Raw genomic sequence first — 22,350 nt, 5'->3', positions numbered from 1 at the left:
ACCTAGAAGAAAATATATGGCCAGAGAAGATAGCTGAAAGGGGATTAACTGCTACACAAAACATTTATGGTTAAAACTCCTGCAACTCTAATAAATGCATTTTTCACTCTCACTTCTTAATTGACTAATGCTTAATTCAGTGAACGTCACCCTGGTTTACCATGAAATCCTTAATTTTTTTCCATTTTATCTATAAATACTTTTGGAGAAGACATATTGTAATGCCATTTAAAAAAAAATAAAAAAACAAAAAAACAACCACCAAAACTCACAAAAAAAATGAGGAGGATTATCCCTAAGCTTCACAGAACTGAGCTCTGAAAAATCCCGTCCAGCACACAGTAAATGCTTCCATCAAATTTTCTGCCATTTAAAAAAAATCCTAATTTTAAGCATTAATGGAACTTCTTCAAATGGTGATTGTATCTTAAAATAACCTTCTAACTGCTGAAACCTCAAATCTAGATATATTTTTGTCTTAGTAGCAGCAATGCTTATTCTCTGCTGGCTGATAACTTCATATAACCAATATAATTCTTAAATAAACCTAGAATGACAAAGCTCTAGCTTACCACTGCCTTCTGCAGAAACCAAATAAAAAGCCTTCCAGCAAGTAAGATAAACCTAAATCGGCATCTCTGATTTAAGCTAAATATTATAAAACATTTTTTAATACTTTAATATTTGTGGATAACATTTAAAACAAAAATTACCATCACAGGTCATGACTAATGGTGGAACAGGTACAGTTGAACACTAAACATACGCTTGAAAGCACCAGGTTGAAAGCTTTGGTTTTAAGTGTCATAAACGACAAAATATTGACAACAGTGTCAGCAATTCTCCTGTTTCTTGAATGGCCATCGGTAGCTTAATATTGCTTTTCGGGGGAAATTAACTCTCTTCGTCAAATTTATACTTTTATACTGAGTAAGTTTCTTTGCCTTGCCTTATAATCCTTTAGTGCTACTAAAAGGACCTAAAGTAACTAAAATACAACTGATAAAAAGGGAAAAGTGTTATTAATAGAAAACACCAAAAATATTGCTCGCTGTATTGACACGTGTATAATGTCTTCCAGCTTTGGATGGTTACACAAAATAGCCAGGACTTACTGCCAACCTACGATACAGGTCATACTGCTAACATCAAGGATATGATGATAGCTTCAACTTGCTTTTATTTATAATTTAAATTTTGCTTCCTCCCTCTGCTCAGTCCTTCACAATTAAGGAATGTCTCCTTGGAATTACTTCTACCTCTAAAAGTTTCCAGTTTTCAACACATTTAGCTAAAAGTCTGAAGTGTTGACATTTTTTTCTAGCGAAATTGTTTTAGATCAGTTTAACTGTTCATTTAATAATGTAGCCCCGTTAAACTAAATACAAATCCAAGGACTTCATAAAATAGTGGAAGCAGAGTTTTCATGATTTGTATAAAATGTTTACTTAAAAGACAACTTTTAAGGTTTATAAAAGTGGTGGCACCTTAATCTGCCAACCTAAGTCAGGATCTGTCCCATGCTTCCGCTACATTTGAAAACATCTAAAAGGACACCAAAAAAGCTCACTCTCGTACAGCAGAAGGGGAACTATCCAGCAGCCTTTTAAATTGTTACTAATAAATCAAGTTCCTATTAAATATGTATTAAGTGTAATTCAATCCTAACACTGAATTAAAGTAAGATTGATTTTCAACAGGAAAAATAATACCTCTATGCTCCTATAAAGAAATGCTGATAAACCTCTAATATCTGTACTTCATGGCAGAAGTTCTGACCTACAGAGGTGGTGTAAATGGGAGATGAATTCCAGGAACAAGAGTGCCAACTTCACAGTACTTAGGTAAGAAGGGAAAACAGGCAACAGGAAAAGGTACAAATCGTATCCAGGTCAGAAAACTGCATAAGTTTGACAGGCTGAGAGAGTTGGGGTTGTTCAGCCTGGAGAAGAGAAGCCTCTGAGGAGACCTTAAGCAACCTTCCACTACCTGAAGGAGCTACAAGAAAGCTGGGGAGGGAGGGACTTCTTACAAAGGCTTGTAGTGATAGGACTAGGGGTAATGGGTATTAGAGAGGCAGATTCAGACTGTAGAGATTGGCAGATTCAGACTAGACAGAAGGAGGAATTTCTTCACAATGAGGGTGGTGAGGCACTGGACCAGGTTGCCCAGGGAAGCTGTGGCTGCCCCATCCCTGGAGGTGTTCAAGGCCAGGTTGGATGGGGCCTCGGGCAGCCTGATCCAGTGGGAGGTGTCCCTGCCCATTGCAGGGTGGTTGGAGCTGGATGATCTTTAGGGTCCCTTCTAACCCAAACTATTCTATGATTCTGTGATAAGCAAAGCACCAAAAAACTGAATAGAAATAAACTCCAAACAAATCAGAGGTCATAATGACTCCAACACTAAGGACTGCGGTAGTAGGAATGCCTACAAAATGAAACAAGCTTTTTTAACAAAATACCTCATTTCTGGCTACAAAATATTTAGTTACATTTTCAAGTGTGTATGTATACTCACATAGGCTTTAAAACAGTTTTGAGTGAAGTATAAAGTTATTAAAGATAAGGACTTCAAAATATAAGTTTTCTCTTGTCTGTGCTAACTGGGCTCAATTATCAAAATTACTAATACAAACTTTTCCCATTGTATCAAGCCTTCATAAGTGACTTTTGCAGAAGGACAGTAAAGAAAGTACTTGTTTTTCCTTTGAACTCCATCTTTCTACCTCAAAACCTTGTGTCAAATTTTATCATAGAATCCTTAGGTTGGAAAAGACCTTTGGGACTATCAACTCCAACTGCAAAATCCCAAAAGGATAAGCTTGCCCATGTATCATTTAAAAGGGAGCTTTCAAAATTGCATATAATAAGACCTTTATCTGGAACAATCCATTGATCTTTGGCAAAAACATTTTCCAGTTAGGCAATTACGTCATGTCAAGGAGACACAAGTCTATCACAATTCTGGAGAATTTCATGACCCTGAGAAGACCAAGGCTTGTATCTGACAAACCTTTGGCACAAACAGCAGACAGAGACCTCATAGGTATTTCTTTTTGTAAAAGAGGAATCCTCAGCTTGGGGCAGGAACGTTTTCCATGCAGGACTCAAAGTGGAGACTGCAGTATATGCCTGTAGCATGGGTTTCCTCTAGTTAATCATGCACAGACAGATGAGAGACAGAACACCCTACTTTATCTGACATAAGTCTCCACACTTGCTGGCTTTCGGAGGCATGAGCCAATGTCAGTGGAACTGGTTGTTACAGTGCTGCTAAACATTTTCCCACAGCTAAATCACCTCAATGCCGCTGCCTGCAAAACGCTTCTAGTCTTTTTCATTAAAAAGGACTTCAATTTACCATCCAGTAAGCATTTAAATATTTTTTCAACTCTGTGGAAAGCTATACCTTTAGGAACATATTTGCAAGTGCTTTCATTCATAAAGGACTAATGCAATAAAAATCAGAGCAAACGAAATCAAGTTCATCATTAAATGTTAATTTTTTAATTTAATGCTAATTATTTCCAGTGGAAAGCCACTTGCATACAACCAAAATTAATATAACAGGAAGAATATTTTAAGAAATATTAAAAAACCAAAGAATTAAATAAGAACTATTTTACTTCCTCATGAGAAAAGAGAATCAGAAAAATCAAAGGAGACTCAGAACTGCTGGAAAAAAGGCAGCGAAAGACCACTATTGACTACAAGACCACACTTTTCTTTATCACCAGACACACTAGTGCTATTACCTTGGTATAGCAAGGCCCTTAAGGAGTTGCTCTAAAGTTTCTTTCATCAACTATTCCAGGATGCAGCCACGCATTTGCTGATTACTGTAATCACAAGGAACCTATAAAATAACACAGATAAAAGGAAGCCACTAAATAAAAAATTCTTCACTGGATGTTTTCAGCTGTGGAATGAACTCCCTTTTACTTTCATGCATCAACATCTTGGACAAGGGGCAGAACTCAACTAATCTTCTGATATTTTGGGAGGTTTCACTGACTGACACTCGAAAATTAAACAGGAAAGGCTTTTGTAAACTCTAAGATTATATTAACAAGCATTTCAGAATTCCACTGAAGGATTTGGATCCAAGAAAAGTTCAAAACAAGCTAGTGTCTATTTCAAAAACATTGCAATTTAATTTTATTAAGATAGAGCTAAGAGATAAGGAAAGAATGAGGAAAGCGTGGGTCTGGAGGTATGACATACTGGTTCTATAAATACTTTATCAGGGTGAGTTTCTTATGAGACTGGAGTGGAGGAGGCAAGCACAAGAACAGTCCAGGAATAGGGGCCTCACTGCAGAGAAAAGAAACAGTCCACAATTTTAAATGTCCATCCACAAAAGAAAGAGAAGCTTAGATTTCCCTTCCTGAATCAGAACAGTCATCACTGAGCTCAGTTTTCCATTTGCTTTCTAGCACAATGACTCAGTCTTGCACTACCTGGAACGTAGATAGCAGCAAATCATACAGAAAGGGGGTAATGAACTAATCATGTTTGGATTGATGATGAAGTAGAACCCAAAGGTTCTCTGTTCCTGGGCAGGCACTCTTACCTACTGAGGAGCCACTCTTAAATGCCCCTTTGGAGAAAAAAATAGAGGACTCCCTTGTCTAGGGGAGGGAACATGATTTGAATCCAGTGATAGAAGGTGCTCCCTTGACCAAGGAATGACCAGTTAGCACTTCTTGTTTGTGTATGTAATTATCCCAGCACCTCTCGGATCTTTCAAAGGAAACCAGGCTCACGTAATCACGCCTGTCCATCTACCAGATGGGCTGTCCTTAATTAAATCCCTTAACTCACTAGCCAGTTTCAACCAAAAGCCGCCAGTAGTCTCAAGGAGAAATAAGTGCCTGCACGTTTCATTAAGGAAAAAAGTGGCATATAAATGAGAAGACAGACTCAAACTGAATGCCCTGCTTTGTGAAAGGCTGCAGCAAGAGATGAGCAGTAATCTCCCCCATGACAGCAGCCAGTCCCCAGACACGTACTGACTCACCAGCACCCAGGCACCTCAGACCTAGACAACTGTTGTTCTCCAAGAGATACTGGGACAGGAGGCAATGTGCATTAATTTCTCGAATAGAGCACCTCTTTCAGTAAAATGGGGTGACGTCTGTTTTATGTTGCTGCAGAAGACCCGCTTGATGTGCATCTGCTCCAAAGGAGTTAGTTCTGTTTAGGATCCTGCCTTAAGTACAAAATGCACATTAAACTGCTCAAACCCACATGAGGAAAGAAAATGAAGATTATCTTAAAGAGCGGAGGGTACTTAAACTTCATCCATAAAGTACAAAGGAATTTCAAGGAGCTGAAGATTTTAGATGAGTTTTGAAGTACTGAGACACTTACCTTCCCCACAGCTCCTAACTTTGGGTGTCTATATCCTTCTGCAGATCTGGACCAAAGCGTGTTGCTAGGCTGCTAACAACTGCCAGGCAACAAATCACAGCACATAGATTGAAGTCATGCTTACAATGCAACATACTGAGCATGTTTTATTGTTAAGAAATTGATAAGCTATGTTGCCCTAAACAAATGTAAAATGCGATCATATTTTTTTCTGAGAGGAGTGTGTGGGTGGGGGGAATAGGAATCAAAAAAAATGTAAATCATTCTTATTGCCCTTCCAGATTAAAACTTAGGTGCTCATTCTTCAATCTGTTAATATTGAAATTAATTTGATGTTATGATGAACAAAGCCACTCACATTGCAAGGCATGTAATTAAGACACATGCTACTTCTTTCTGAGCTCCTTCTATCCATCGCCCCGCTGAATTATTAAAAAAAAGCAGTTACTATGGTAACTAATTCACTCTCCGCATTATTATATTGTTTCTAAACATCAGCGTCTAGTTGTGCTGACTTACATGCCCTAAATTCCAGTTTGAAACTCTAAACTTCTGTCTTGCTTGTCAGGAAAGCCCTTTACAATCTATGCATTCATGCAGATAAGGATAGCAACAGAGCAGCTGCTTTTGTTTATTGCAAGAAGAAGTAACTGTTACTAAATTATTTGAGTTTGATAAATTGATGGTGTCTGCATGGAAGCACAGAGCAGCACTTCAAGGAACAAGCATGGGAGTTTGTGGAGCACTAGACAAACAAGCAAACATGACCATCTGCAGGTTAGATAAACTAACAACAACAAAAAATGACTGGCAGATGTTGCGGAAACTAAGTAACACCTGCCTAAGCGGTATTTGATACCCCAAAAAACACCACATGGGTATGACTGATGCAATCTTCGACAAAGAAACAGTGGGGAACAAGAAATAGTGATAAAACTGCTTGGGAAAAAGTTTTATTAGCATTTAAAACTCTTTCTTCAAATGTACACTCCTTGACAAAAAGAGACATTTCTCATATTTAATTAACACTAATCGTTATTCTTATTTAGCAGTTAACAGCAGTCAGTCATAGTCTATTTGTATTTGAATGTCATCACCTAGTAGATGAGAAAACTTTCTGAAAAATACAGGTAGGACCAGAAGAATAATGAGTTTCCTTCATCTTCTGCTGTCCTACTGACACTGCCTGTAATTTTTATCGGGGTTTTTTGCGTCTCCATTTAATTAGCAGAATAAGCAGTTTAAAAATTCAGTGCATCAGATGCTCCTTGGAAAAATAAGCAACAGGAAAAAAGAAACATGAGTAATTTCAAAGAGCTAGTTTCTAGCTTTAAAAAAAACAAACCTACATCTACTCAAAGTTGTGCTCAAATTAATTTAGTTCTCACAGGAACGGAAGGAAGAAGGAATCTTCTTACTTAAGCGTATGAGCAGGGTCACAAACACCGCACAGTCCTGGATCTACAGTGGTACCAACAGTCACTCTTTTACCTGCTGCAAATACCAGGTGTTCCAGTTAGTAAAGCCTCATTTTTTTAAAGGGATTCCAAGAGTATTATGACAGCCTGCTGTTATTTATTTCACAGTAACTCCAAAAATCCCCACTGATTGTTTTCTGTCGAAAAAATAAAAGAAAAGGCAGAGAGATGGAAAGGTGACTTTTGTTTTCTAACCTTCTGTCTGACTCGGAAGGGCTAAAAGATAACCCACAGGTTTCTTAGCTCCAAATGACCTGTCCATCAAATGGCAATGACTTTTCTAAGGAGGAGAGAGAACTCTGCAAGACATTCTTCTCCTGTTTAAGAAGAGGCACCTTTTAAGTTCAGTACTGACTTCATGGAACAAGGACAGAGCAGCAGAGACTGTCTCCACTTTTATTTGCTTGTTTCCACTTATATAATTACGCTCCCATCCTGCCTGCACTGAAGAAAGAAACAAAATAAAACCCTTTTTTGCATCTCAGTCTGCACTTCCCTAAGGATGGGAACTGCTTCTATGAAAGCTGAACAAGCCTGCTTTAATTAGATGACTATTTAAATTTTTCAGCATGTTTACCTAGACACTTAATCTTTGTACAGTTTTCCAGAGCAGAGTGTAAAGCAACGTATAAATCTAGGGCTTCCAGAGCACCTTCCCTGGCCCCAGGCAGAAACGAATCTGTATTACTACCAAGTGCTTAGACTTCTAAAGCTTTTGAAAGTTTTACCAGGCACTCAGCTGCAGTGCATAAAAGCTAAATATCTAGTCCAAAAAGTTTTTTAAATTCTCTAAAGATTACTCAAGAATTAGATCACTAGGTGTGCTTAAGTACTAGATTCTGATTCAAATACATATGATATTAAAACCGTGTAAAATTAGTTTCAAGCTATACTGTTTCCTGTCTTTAACAGTAACATGAAATAAAACTATTTTGACTTTATTATAACAGTATCTCTGGATATCCAGCTGAACATAGCGACTGTCTGGTGCAAGCAAGCAGCATATTTTATTTCAATATACCAAAGTAAATAACTGTAGAGTTACACAGATCAATTATGTAATGCTGGACACCACAAACACATACCTTTTCTTTTTGAAAACTTCATAACTTAAATGAGTGACCTGAATCTTTTAGCAAAATTTTGAAATATTAAATTTGTTTTCTATGTAGCTTCTCTCCCCAGTTTTCTTGTTAAAATGATGCTTTTCATTAGCAGCTGCTGTTCAGCATCATTTAGGGCAAAATGAGCTTTTAAGCTAATTTTTTTCTCATACAGTTCACATTGTTACTGGTAACACCTCTAACATTGTAGTAGCTTAAGTGCATGAAAATTCAAAAGCTGTTTAGGTAGTGCAGAATGAAGATTGAAATTACAAAAGCAGGTTACTGCAGCAATCCAGAAAAAAGCCAACACATCTTGCACTGTAAATACTGAATATGTAGGATAACAAAAACCAAACAGAAGCCTATATAAGCAGTTCAACTATAACTGTAATGAGATAAAGGATAGTTTTGCACTGGGGTAAACATACTACAAACACACAGATAACTTCCCTCAACATGGTGAGTGGCAAATGATCTTATTATATTCCTGGCACTGTTTTTTATTGTTTTATTATTTCAAGGTCAACTTAACTTAGTCCTTAGAATAGCCCCCTGTTCTTTGAAGATAACACACATAACAGATGAAATACTTTACCTAATTCTCTATTTCATGCTGATTAAAATATTTCCAAAGTTCTTACAGGCAAAACAGAAAAATGGTGTTGAATTGTTAAAACACCCTCGTATGCAACAAAAGAACACATGCATTTTTATTTCAAGACACTTAAAGTAATTTGGGCTACTCATAGAATATTCCAATTGCTTAAGCACCTTCAGTTGTTACAGCTGAAAGATTTAATGGCTGTTCCTGAAGAAAGATTTTGGTGGCTTTTACCACCTAATTCCTAATTTAATTTGCAGTGGATTGCTAGGGAGAGAAGGAGTTTTCTCCAGTTCAAAATCCTTATTTATTTGCTGAAGACACTTAAGATTAGAAAAATCACATTTTTGCAAAGGTTAATTGCTACTTGATAAAGGAGCATCTTTCACTGAGGAAATATCAAATGATAAAATATTAGGAATCTTTTAGCTCCCTCTGCTGCCCTAATCCTTCAATAATCCTTCTTCCAAAATCTGCCCCAAGCAGCCAGGCAGCCCATTAACATCTTTGTAAGAAACACTTGGCTTATTTGGCATACCTAGCGTCGAGGTCACTATGCAGAAAGAAAACACTATAAAGTACTATATGCAATTTACAATTGTCTGCACATATTATTTTCTTTCGTTCTTTGATATCTGCAGCAGGACAACTATGGACACCTTCAAATTTGGATGTCAGTTAAGAGAAGTGATTGCTCATTTTCCAAAGAACTTGACATATGCATTTCCCACTTAAGAAAGAACTAAACATACTGCCTGGAAACATTTATTCTTCCCTCCTTTTATTTACAGATCAACTTACACAGTACGTACCAACTTTAGTAAAAATCCTTTTTAAATTCAAGGAAATCCCAAGCATTGCCAAAGAAAGCCATCTCCCTCATTAATAAGCAAAATACCTGCCTAATTTTGCAACTGCAATGGGTCAAATAACAGTTAAGACAATTTAGATAACCTCCAGCATTGGCCATTAAATAACAGTTTTTGTTGATCTGATACTCCCCACCTGCAAATCACCAAGCTCCCTATTACATGCACACGAAAAGAAAATGATGAAAAAGAAAATGCTTTTTAAATTAAGTCACTCTCTTTCAATATTCCTTTATCAATTTGGAATGAAGAAACCAGATTTCAGCTCCTACCTGTTTTTTTCTCTGCATTCCTCCTGGAACTGTCAATATACCACATCAACTATGAAATGAAGATACATCTTACTAAATCTCATACTGTACAGCACCGCTAGCAGAAAAAAAAAAAAAAAAGTAAAAAAGTTTTAAAGACACAGATGTTTTCTTATAGAGAAAGAAAACCTCAATCGCATCCTTGGAGAGAAACTATTCCTTTATTGTGCACCTTTTCTGTCCTTCAGAGAACATTACACTTACTCATTTGCCAGTAATCAGACTTTGCCAAAGAAAGGCTGCCCTTCATAACAGCAAAACCAAGAGATTTCACCTGAAATCTCAGAAATCCATCCCATTAACACGCACTTTTCCAATTTATGATCCTGACCTTCTCTTTTTTTCTTAGATAGTAAACCAGTACTGTTAAAATACACTCCGAGTTTTCTTCTGGGCACTTATAAAAAGGAAAAGGCAACGTGTATCTAAAGAACTACCTTAAGATGCAAACCAGTGCTACATAAAAATGAGAAAGGTTTCTAATGATTGTCAAGAAGCTCTAACATGTGCAAAGATGCTTTTTAATTCCTCAAAACCAGAACCAGAAAAACATATAACATCTGTCTGGGGGTACACAAGGTCTTCACAGACTTGTTGCACTTGAATTTCCTACAGCCTTTGATATAAATGTCACAAGGTGCTCTGGAAAGAAATTTCTGGTTTCAAGCAATCATCAAGCTGGAAAAGTCACTCTCACAACTTTGCAGTTACTTTTCCTGTATTGTGCTATAGTTGTTTAATCCCCAATACCTGTGTAAACAAGCAAGAAGAGATGTGTGAGGAGACAGCATTTTCTCATCCCTTTAAACAGGACAGAAACAGAGATGGTTTCCTACAGCTTGGAACCCCACTAAAAGCAGTGGCTGACTGAGAAGTATATACTATACAATATAACGTAGTTCAAGTAAATTCATTGTGCTTGTCAAGCCCATTCACAGACAATCCAAACTAAAATTTTCTTTGCACTGTAGCCACCTTCTGCCGCCCTCCTACTTCAGCTATTAGCTCCCAGCAAACTCTAAAGGTCAGATATCCAAGGTAACTTCCAAGCAACGGTCAATAAAACAGACACACATTTAATTACAGAATTCTAGAATATAAGCAAATAAACAGCACTGTTTACAGATTTGTTACAATATAAAGTACAATAATACCTTAATTAGAGATAACAACTTCTCAAAATGCCAAAAACATTCAGAATGTTTCAAATTACCCACAAAATGAACACATTTTATTTTTGCACTGTGACACCTCCAACTGTTCTGCCAAATGTATACTACTATAATTATGCTTTGCAATCACCAGCATCACCGGAGAGGGGGACAAAGAACAATATAATCAGTAATTAATTACTCTTTCACATGCCTTGATACTTTTATCTTCAAGGGAAGAATCCTAAATGTTATTTTATAAATTGTGAAGTGGGTTTAACATTAGCATCTGAATGTGCCTAGAATTACGTCCTCATGCTTAAGTAAAATTCACAACCACTGGTGGAAGTTAGAAACCAGAATTTAGTATTGGACTTGTTCAAGGGACAGTCTTCAATTTCCATCACCTAAGTAAACTCTAGTTTATCCAGCTGTATAAACTGGAATGACAAAGCACATTTTATACCATCCTTCTGAAATAATAAAACGCAAGAACATAGCAGACCACTGAAATGTGCAAGAAAATACAAATGCAAAGAGTTTCAGGATTAAAAGCAAATATTCAATTTCATATTTAAGAAATCACTGAATGGAATTATAGGTACCTCACAGATGAAATTACTTACTCAGCTACATTAAAAGAGAACTAATCACTCCCAAAGTAATAGAACCAGGGTTTTTTTCCTGCATTGAGTATCAATCTTAGTACTATTACTATCATACTATTGTTAACTCACAAGGTGATAGTAAATCCACTCATGCCTGTTCAATTTGTTGCTTAATTTGCATGATTAGTTACTATAATCAAGTGTGTAAATTACCTAAAGCCACAGGAAAGCAGTTAACTCAAATAACATTCTGCATGCAGTTGTCTAACTTACAAGAGTCTCCATGGCAAACCATTAACTCCACAAAGCTGTGGGCAACTCTGCACATGTTCCTAACACGAGCCTTTTATTTTGAGACACCACTCATTTTTCAGAAACTGAATTTCAGCTCATTATCATCCCCTCCTCAAAGAGGACTACAAACAGTAATGAAATGCTGTATGTCACGACTAAAATGACACCGGTGTCTCTTCACAAATAGAATAACATATTAATGTCTGCCCATCCCAAGTTTTCATGTAAACTATTTATGAAAAAATATAGTTAATCATTGTAGCTGTTTAAGTGGAACTTGAAATAAAAAGAAAATGCATCTTAAAAATAATTCTCTCTCATGAGGGGAAAAGGTTAAGAGAAGAAAGCCGCACATGAACTGACAAACAAAACAGCTGACAAGATAAACCGCCTTTAATAGCTATACAGCTTGTTAAATTTCCTGAGCTTTGTAAAACATTACATGTATTACAAAAATATAAAATATTTAGGTCATGTTATGGAAGGCATATATATCAGAAGAACTCTACATATTTAATTTTAAAACCTGAATTGGATCATACATATAGAAAAGCTCGGACATTTTTAAGAGCCAAATTGGATTCCCATAACCATAAAACTTTAAGCATTTTTTCATGTCCATTTTTTCACCCTTTCTCCTCTGGAACATCTTCTGCTCGGTCTTCCTACTCTATTTTTCCAACATGGCTATTTGCCTAGCACATTGTAAATGGGATTAGGAAGCAGAGGTGGCTAAAAAAACTTCTTCGACATTATTTTTCAAATGGATCAATTCCCTACACTGCATGGCCGCACAGATTTTACCAGTACGATGCAGCGAATTGTGCAGGGCTGGGAAAATACAAGGCAGACAAAAGGCACTGATCAAGCAGCATCACTAGATGTGAATACACAGCCTGGGGGGAAGCTACTACTTTAAACAGTCATAGTGGCTCAGTCACCTCTGTCCCTGACAACATTCCTTCACATGTAATCATAGACTATTTTCCTCTTAAGTTGTTCTGTTGATCAATATAAGGAGTTTAAAACGAGACTGAAATTCCACACAGTGGGTTGAGCTAGTTTAACTGCCAACTGCCATCAGAAAGGACAGGTTTCTCCTTCCTTTCAATTTGCCAATTCAGTTCACTAACATGGGCCAAAAAAAAAAGAGAGAATAAAAAACTGAGCTTTCTGTCAAGTTAAAGCTCTCTGTATCTGACCCTTTCATTGATACAGAGACTGTAGGATGAAGACCTAAGACTAAAACCTTGAAGCTGGGAACAGAAAAGAACACCATGCATTGCATCAGCACGCCCCTCATTAATTTCCAGCTGATTTGAGCTGCCCAGGAAGAGGGACATTCCCCACTTCCCCATTTCTTTGAGCAGTGATTAGTCTCCAGTGAACAGAGTCAACTAAACTGCCTCGCCAACGAGTCTAGGTGGGATATGAGAACAGTTTAGACCTGGCAATCAGGGGCATGCTTGGCTGGTTTTAGGAGAGACTGACAGGGAGATTAATCATCTAAACCAAACATGGAACTGCACCGTTTGATACTTTGACAAAATGCCTCTTTATCTGGCTATACCAGGGTAGATGCTCCCAGCACCCCTCACTGATCCTTTCCAACTGCCCCCTTCAATGCAACTGCTTTGTCAACTTAACAGTGACCTGGACTAAGGAATTTACCTAAACAGAAAATATACCAACAAAGTTTACTGTTAGCATGAATCGTCTTCTCAGTCTAGCTCATTACATGGTTACACTCATATTGGCACAAAGAAAGAGGAAAAAACAAGGACAGAAATCAGCTGCCAGGGACTGCTTACACCAACACAGCTGCTCCGAAAAGTCTCAAGACCAACGCGCAGAGAAGCAAATGTTTCAACTGCAGATAACTGCTTCAGTATTAGACATGATGCAGAGACCATGCTGCCAGAAGTCTGTACACTTTCTCCCATCATATCAAAATGGGTTGGTAAAGAAATTAACCATTCTCGTGCATTTCAAGGAGAAGCTAAAATTTTAATATAAAAATTCATTTAGCCCAAATCACGCACGTGTATTCTTAAAAATAGCATGCCTTATCCCTGAACCTGCTTTCACACAGACTATAAAAGCAAATAAGGAATGAACACCAGGAATACACAATTCAGTCATTCATGACACAAGGTGCAATGATAGACCCAAATAATGACCCTCCTTTTACTAAAATTAAGGCTATTTTTATTAACAGTCATTAAAGTTTCAGGGAGTTATGGGATACTTTTTTGTGTTTTGTTTTCATTCTATTTTCTGCTCCTTTCCTAGGATCATATGCAGGCTGTTCAATCAACCTGTATGAAGCATGCTCGAAGGGAAAGACCCAGAGGGCATTATGTGGTCATTTCATCCTTCAGCAATTGTTATTTTACATAAAACCACGATCTTTCACAACATTTGGGTAGAATGTTATAAAAGGCTAAGACGAAAGCAAACTTAACTGTAGAACAGCACAGAGCTCACACACTAGCTGCTTTTATTTGTCTAGATCTGTTGTCACCCAAAACCAGCACCGGCACACAAGTAATACCATTTCAACAGGAACTGCCACTTGAAAATACACAGAATGAACAAGAGAGTTCCAGTCTCCAGAAACAGCAGTAACCCATGAAATTAATACAGTTAACATGAGAAATTGAAATGTCCAACCTTCAAATATGCGATCCAGACGTTGCCGCTTCACTTTGTGTTTGTCCATCAGAGACATAAGAGTCAATAGAATTCAAAGAACGTCTCCACACAGCTTGGTGATGGTCTTCTTAAGCCAGTCACAAGTCAGAAATGCTTACCGTCCTCTCTTAAATTATTTTCACCTATGAACAGAAAGATAAACTTAATAAACTTTAAAATACAGATTTTTTTTTTCTTTCCAGAAAGAGGATCTATATGTAATTTAAGAAATTAAGAAAAAAACCCAAAGTTCTTAAATCACATCAGGTAAATTGGTACTTTACAACAAGGTGCCATCTAAACACGTAAAGATGCAAACACATAGCACAGCTCAAACAAGCCAGTAGAGGAAATGCTCCACGACAGCTGCTGTCCTCTGACTTTGGACACTCAAAACACTTTTTCCTCCCTTTCTCTGAACGCACCACCAGCTAATGACACTGTTTAGGGCAAGCACAGGTACACCACTCTCTTCAGTGTTAACTTTTAAGCTCTCAACAATTCAATAAGCCAAAACTTGATATTTGGAAGCTGAAGGATATAATTTAAGGGGCATAGACCCAAGGGAATGCATCACAGTGACAACGCAAAACACCAACATCTATGTTAACCAAATGGCATTTAAAGCAGGTTCATGCATGACTAGGCAAGCTCTTTGGCAGCACATACAACTAAGCACTTCTAAGACACCTTGGAGCTGTGCAAGGCAGCATAAGAGTATTGCAAAAAGCAGTCTGCGTCTTAAGCCAAACCACTGAAAAGCAGGAAGGAGGATAGGGAGAGAGATAAAATCCCTCAAGAAGAATCTGAACAAAGAAGTAGATATAGAAACGCACATGAGCGTAGCAGTCAGGATAAAGCTACGTATATAGACCCTCCAAAAAGCATCATCAGAGCACCACTTTTATCCACTTTGAAATATATCAATAGACTTGGAGAAGCAAACCCAGAATGCTGTTTTACAAGCACAGCGCATATCAAAATGAGCCAAAGAATCCACTTCCCTGGTTCTATTTATTCCTGTCCAATAGTTTACAACATCAGTGGAGGACATGAAATAGCCTTACAAGTGATTCAACCTAGAAATCTTCTCATTTCTTTCTAGAGGCTAAACTTTTCTAAAACCAAACATAAGCACATTTAATCAACATATTATGAAGATTCATGCACTCTGAGTGAAATGAGAAAAGTATTTTGAATATCAGGAACATTTGCACTAAAATAGGTATCTTGACCAGCACTACCGAGCTCGGTGCATTTGGACTTTTCTTTTTGGACAGAAAAAGCTCCTTTCTCTGAATTTATTTTACTTTAAAAATGGAGGTAACGTGCAATGTTCATCATGCTTTTAGCACTATTCAGCTTCATCCTCCTCTTCACTTTCCCTCCGCACTTCTTTACCCTCAAACTCAAGACTCTTCTGCTGTTCTCCATAACATCTGATTCCAGCTGGATATAAGATCCCATCAAGAACAGGAGAAGAAAAATTGGTGAAGAACATAAGCCCATTTTTTTCTCTTTAAAAAAACGAGAACAATTTTGCCTTTTGGGGAAATCTAAAAGAAAACTTCTAATGTTGATTATTCTTAAAAAGTAGAGCTTTCTTTGGTATTGAATGTGGCACTGTCACAAGGCTGCAGAAGTACTACATCAAATCTAACACACATTTTAAAACCTTAAAGCCAGCTATAGCCACCTGCCTTCCCTTAAGCCAACACTCTTAACTTTTGTAGCAGATCAGTTCCAAACCAGTCCTCAATTTATTTGCTTATCACTTCTGTCCTATTATCTCCTTCATTCCACAGAAAAATCCAGAGAATGAGAAACAGAAACCAGAACATAATGAACATTTTAAATGCTAGTCTTGGTTTAATTTTTTTTATAGGTTATTTAATTTCCTATCTTGTAGAAACATGTTTACCTGCTGGCTTTCTCCTTGTGCTGTTTTGTTTACTCATTCAGAAAAAGATTTTTTCCACTGTAATAACTCTACATGCAAAACTGGATGACAGCTGTGAAAAACAGACCATCTGTAACTATTGACCTACCACTGAACGTGTCACCAGATGTTTTCTATCTGTCTACAGTAGCTTCAAAGTGTACCATATGAACTGAGAAGTTTTTTTCTTTTAAACACTGTTTCAAGATTATTTTTATTCTTAGTAAGTGGTCATAAATGGAAAAAGAATTTTTAGCAAAAAAAAATTAAATGAACATGTTAACACAGTTCTAAATTTAAGCCTCATACAGTTTCACTATACTTCGTGTTGTAACACAAAGAGAAGATGATACGGGAAGCATTTCCCAGCAAAAACCTTATAATTATGAGAACATCAGTTACTGCAATTACTAACCACAACATGAATAACTGTGTGTGAAATTCACTTAAAATACAAGCACACTGCCCAATGAATTAAAAATCAGAACAGAAAATACCAAATAGTGTTTAAGATCAGACTTCTGTAATTCAATATTTTAAGATAAAGTGAGAATTCACGTGATTTAAGAATATATTCTGCTTATCACATATGCCAAGTATTAGATAGAAAGCCATCCGAGATACCATCAATGTACAGAACCCTTTTCAACGGTACAAATTTTAGATTAAAATATACATTGTTGAAATCAACATTAGAGTTTTTTCTTTCAGTTAAACAGATGATTGCAGCATTTGAAAAATATTTTATAAAGAGAATATGCCTCTGGGCATTGCAATCTGGAGCATTTAGCTCTTTCTCGAGAAAGGAAGAGCTATACTCTGAGACTTTAAGATAACAGGAGAATAGAATATTCGACATTTTTATAGGAGAGTGAGCAAATCCTACAGGCTAAAATAGGAATGATAAGTAAATAAGTCAACTTTGATTTCAGTTTTCAAACAGACAGCAGGGGTTAACAGAGTACAGGATAAAAATAAGCTGTGAGAATATTTCAAGCAAGACCCATTCAAAATCCACAATCTTCCATTCAGAAAAAAAGAGGATGAAAAGGAAGCAAACTAAGAAATTTAAATTGTTTAAAAAGGCAAACAAGTAGGCTAATTATACACATATTTGCAGGTCGAGACACACTCCGAATTGCTAGGGAAGGACTCCCTTCAAACCCAAAAGGTTGCAGCAAGCCGCGCAGGACTATTTACTTCACACCACTCTAAAGGGAGAATTTGGCATGGATCAGATCATATTTCTGCTAAATTCAAACAGGTGGAGAAAACTAACCAGAAAAACTGTCAGCAGTATCACACAGCCTCTGACTAGTTAGCCTACTCACAAAAAGATTCTGAGTATAGACTCTTCTGAGCACAGACTTTTACCTATACAGCCAGGAAAGACAAAAGGCTGGCTCCTACCTTTGCCTCACTATCAGCTTCCTTCACAAGGAAGGATTCAGAGGCTGTCCCAAATTGGATGATAACGCATAAGAAACCCAAACCAGAACAAAAATTCGTAGATCAGACTGAAAGATCATTAACATGCCCAGAATAAAGTTGTGAAGCTTCATGTTACTCTCAGGAATCTCAGTATTCACTTAAATTAACCCTTCCAATATGTTCTTCAGTCTGAAACTACATTAAGTTACTGAATTTTTTTTTCTTTCTACTATCTACTTTCAAAAGTTAAAAGAAAAATTCTATTGTACGAAAAACTGTAGGCAAGTTGATATTCCATATTCCAGTGCTGCAAGTTTTTGATAACTTAAATTTCTTTCCTTGCCATCCAAATCAAGAAGATCTCTATTGTCCATCGCACCTCACAAACCTCAAAATGTCCATTCTGCATAGCCATGGAAGAAGTAACAATAATGAAAATGCTATTCCTCATTATAAATATTATCATTTTCATTATCCTAAATCATTATACTTTTTGCAGTACTTGTTCATTTTAGCTAGTAAACAGATCATCCAGTTCAGCCCTCCTGCCATTAAACTAGATAACATTACTCAGACCCCCATTCAACTTCACCTTGAACACTTCCTGTGACAGAGTATCCACAATTTCTGTAGGCAACTGTTCCAGTGTCTCATCACCCTCACCATAAACAAATTCTTCCTGATATCCAAGTCAGCCGTACCTAAGATTTTATGGCAAAACTGTCACAGCCACTGGTGACACCATTGCCCACAGTAACGGGCTGCTCACCAAGCAGATGTTTTTCAACTTCCCCCACCCATAGATGTCCAAGTCTTCAGTGAAATGACCAGAAGGACTAGCAGGATGCACACTAGCTTTGTGGCTAGATGTTAAACAATCTTAACACCTGTGATATTCCATGCTACAACAGCTAAAAACCAAGCAGTGGAATAGAAATTTAAACTATACACCCTGAAATTCTAAAGGCCATTTTATGGACTTCGCTCTTCCCAAAATATGAAGGAATAAGCTTTTCTCCAAACCTAGCTCGATAAACAACCCACACACAGGAATTACTCACTCTATAACAATTATTGATGTTCCTTAGAAATTAAGTTTCAAGTTTCAGATTTGCCCCTTTTGGGGGGAAAAGGACAGACTACAACGTACTCTGAAGACAAGCTATTACTGAGAAATGGAAATTTATCTAAATTTCAAAATATTTCCCTAGTACAGAACAGCCTATCTTGAGTCTGGCAAAAGACAGGATAGTATAAAGTTGATAAACAGCAAAAAGTAAAATGGTATGTAAAAGCCCTAAGTCAGAGAAATTGACTTAATGTTCATGTGAAAGCAAAAATGCATTTCCATAGTAAAGTCAACTTTTTGAATCTAAGGAAAGAGATGGGCTCTGACTCTGAGAAAGGGAAAAATAAAGCTGACAATATATGAGAGAAACATTCTAATTGGAAAAGCTCTACAATTTGTAGTTGAACATTTATAACGTCAGTAGCAGCAGTACTGGCTCTATACAAAATGAAGATTTTTTTATCAGAGTAGTGGTGGTTCGTAGTGGTAGCTGGGTGATGCTTATGTCTTCCAAGTACCACACAAAAAAATAGAACATAACTTTAAGATTAATATCTGAACTCTTTTCATTCAAAAGTATTATTCAACAGTACTTATGAGGATTTTGAAAAGTGACCAATTAAAAAAATATAGAAGAACCTCAATTAGGAGCATGAAAAAAAAAAAAGACAAAGACTTTTGTTTGCATGTTTCTTCAAAATGCAGAAATAGGAAGACTGCTACAAACACACTCAAATATCCTATTCCAAATTTCTGTAGGACAGGATTTCTTTGGATTTATTTCATGCTGTTAGGCTTTTCTGGAGATATTGTGACTTACGTTAAAAATTTCTGCAGTATCAAACCAGCACATCACTTCCACTATACTCAAAACTACCCTTGCAAAGATTTAAACTGCCTTTAAGACTAAGTGTGGCTCAAAAAGCAGAAAAGAGATTGATTGCCAGAAGAAAAAAGTATTAAGTCAGACTTTCTCTGCAGAAATTGAAGTTACTTTATCTTGCCTTACAAAAATTAATACCGCATTAAGAAGAAAATATACAATTATATTTGCCTGTCAGACAATTTATCTTGCCATTCAGCATGATTAAGCCATTTTGCCTTACCATTAGATGTCAGTACAGTCTAAGAGAAACTCTACAGGCAGCTTCAAGATCAATAAACTAATCACAAAAGTGAAGCGATTACTGAATTAGCCACCAAAAAGTATGTTAAATAGTATTCAGAAAAGGACTAAAACCTCAAACATAATGGCATTACCTAAACCTAAGATGCATCTATTTCAAAAAAGATGGAGAACCAGAAAAAAAGTGCCAGGACAGGCAGTAAGTGCAGTCCAAGGCATGGAATAGGTTGCTGAAAAAGGAGAAAGACATGTGCTGGTACTTCCCAGTCTGAAGAAGATACCACTGTGGTGAATAAAACAAACACACTTAAAATACACACCGTGTCTCAAATCAATGTCTAGGGAGCAGACAGTGAAACAGTAAGCCAGCGCATTAAAAACAGGCAGCTTTGTCATAGGGTATGTAACTTAATAGTAAAATCTGGTGCCATAGGTGTCCTGCATGCCAAAACTTTAAGTGGTTCTTAAAAGGAATTAGACAAGTTCATGGAAAACCCATTAGTCATCACTGATAATAATGACCACAATTGAAACCCAGGTCAGAAATCCATGAGCAGGTAAATGCCAAAGGCAAGAAATATCATCAGCACATGCTTGCTTTGTTCTTATACATCACAATTGTTCCACTATGATACACCAACCAAATGTCCCTTTAGTTCAGCATGCAACAGTTGTCATGAAATGAGATGTTTCATGAAAAGCACGAGCAGAAGAAATACTTTCCATCAGCATCCACTAGTGCCCAATCTTGGAGACAGGACACAGGGCAGGTGGAGCCGCAGTCCCTTGTGACGCATGGGCACACCTCACATTCTAGGAAATGCAGAAATATACTACAAAATGAACTTACCCAGCCATGCAGAAAGTGAGGTTCACTGTTCACACAGATGCTTAAAAAACACGCTATCACAAAATAAAAATGAAACTACTTAGTATGCCTAAAAGATGCCACTGGAATTATCAAACTGAGAATCTCTTCAATACAGATCAGAAGAGACATTTAGAAAAATACCCTAATTAAAAACCCACCAGTGCCATAGACTGGCATGGTATGCTTTTCCACCAACAAGTATCCTCTGCTACTGACTGGTTTTGCTTAATTGTCAATTTAGCTCAAGCTTCCAGTCATCAGATTTTCATTTAGCTTTGCCAGGCAGATAGAAGAACATCCTAATGTTCTTTGCACACGTACCTCTTCGGTATCACCAAGCCATCACTTGATCTACTTGCAGAAGAGACCAAGCTCCTTGCTACTCTCCTAGTAAGTCACATTTCTGATCCTAAATTGTGTCAAACTTTAAATTCAACAGCAAGTCACTGAAATACTGCTCTGTGTGTGCTAGAACAAAACACAGCCTTGCAGGAGCAGTTCCATCAGTGTCCAACGCAGAACCACTACTCTCCTTCACAGTCTTCGGATACATTCCGAGGTATGGGATCACTCCTAAGATGAAAAGACCTTGCATTTGGTTCAGCAGTTTATTCATCACCACTGCAAACAAACCTGCTTCTTTTTAGGATGGGGTTCTCTGTGCTGTGAGTACAAGCCGAGTCTCTCATTCTGTATTTATGACCTAAAATTCGAACATTCACTGACAGAGTACAGTTTGTCAAAGCAAACTGTATTGCACTGCAGTATTTCCATCTCTTTTTTTATTGCATCAGCAGTTTTTACTATATTTATCAGGGAAGGCTTTTCTCCTATTGATAAAAATGTTCAAAATAAGGCCAAGAATACTCCTTTGTCAGCACATCATTAAAACAAAGTTTATGGAGTTTTGATCTATTGTCCACTATTTTGTAACACTGAAAATAACTTCTTGTACATTTTCCACAACTTCAGTCAAACTACTTTAGTATCAAAATATAGTGTAATACTTTGATAATCTTAAGCCTTATTTTTATGGCAAAAGATAATAAAATGGCCTTTGTGACAGGGAATATGGCAAAAACAGTTGAAGAGGTTGTGATAATAATTCTGTCATTACAAGCTTTTTATGAGATATTTGTCTTCAACATAAGTTGTTTGGGTTTTTTTTTTTCCTCCCTTAGTAGCATTCTCTCTCAATTATAGATCCATCCAGAAGCCAAAAATTACTCACTACTGAAAATGTATTACTGCAGATGTGTATGACTACAGACAGATGGGAAGCATCTTTGCTAGCTCAGATTTCTAGGTCAGGAGTAAAACTTCATTCAGAAGCTCAAACTATGACTAGAAAATTATTAAAGGCTATCTGCCCAAGACACCTACATTTAAGTAAAATTTAAAAGATATCCTTAGTGTGAGAGACCACTCAC

At 37.0% G+C, this 22,350-nt stretch overlaps 1 protein-coding gene across 3 annotated transcripts in view; it reads right to left on the bottom strand.

Annotated features, from left to right (window-relative positions):
* The window catches only part of CTBP1 (C-terminal binding protein 1), a 249,605-nt gene that overhangs the window by 177,738 nt on the left and 49,517 nt on the right, over positions 1-22,350 (bottom strand). For 2 of the 3 annotated variants that reach the window (XM_069856488.1, XM_069856487.1), the window contains exon 2: positions 14,464-14,627. In XM_069856488.1, the coding sequence (XP_069712589.1) occupies positions 14,464-14,521 (58 nt within the window). In that variant the 5' untranslated portion in view covers positions 14,522-14,627. Of the gene's footprint in view, positions 1-14,463; positions 14,628-22,350 lie in introns of those variants that run through there. The other variant, XM_069856494.1, reaches the window with a different exon arrangement.

Source organism: Phaenicophaeus curvirostris, chromosome 4, assembly GCF_032191515.1.
Source record: "Phaenicophaeus curvirostris isolate KB17595 chromosome 4, BPBGC_Pcur_1.0, whole genome shotgun sequence".
Taxonomy (NCBI): domain Eukaryota; kingdom Metazoa; phylum Chordata; class Aves; order Cuculiformes; family Cuculidae; genus Phaenicophaeus; species Phaenicophaeus curvirostris.
Note: the sequence above shows the minus strand (reverse complement) of the source record. Positions and strands in the feature narration are given on the sequence as shown.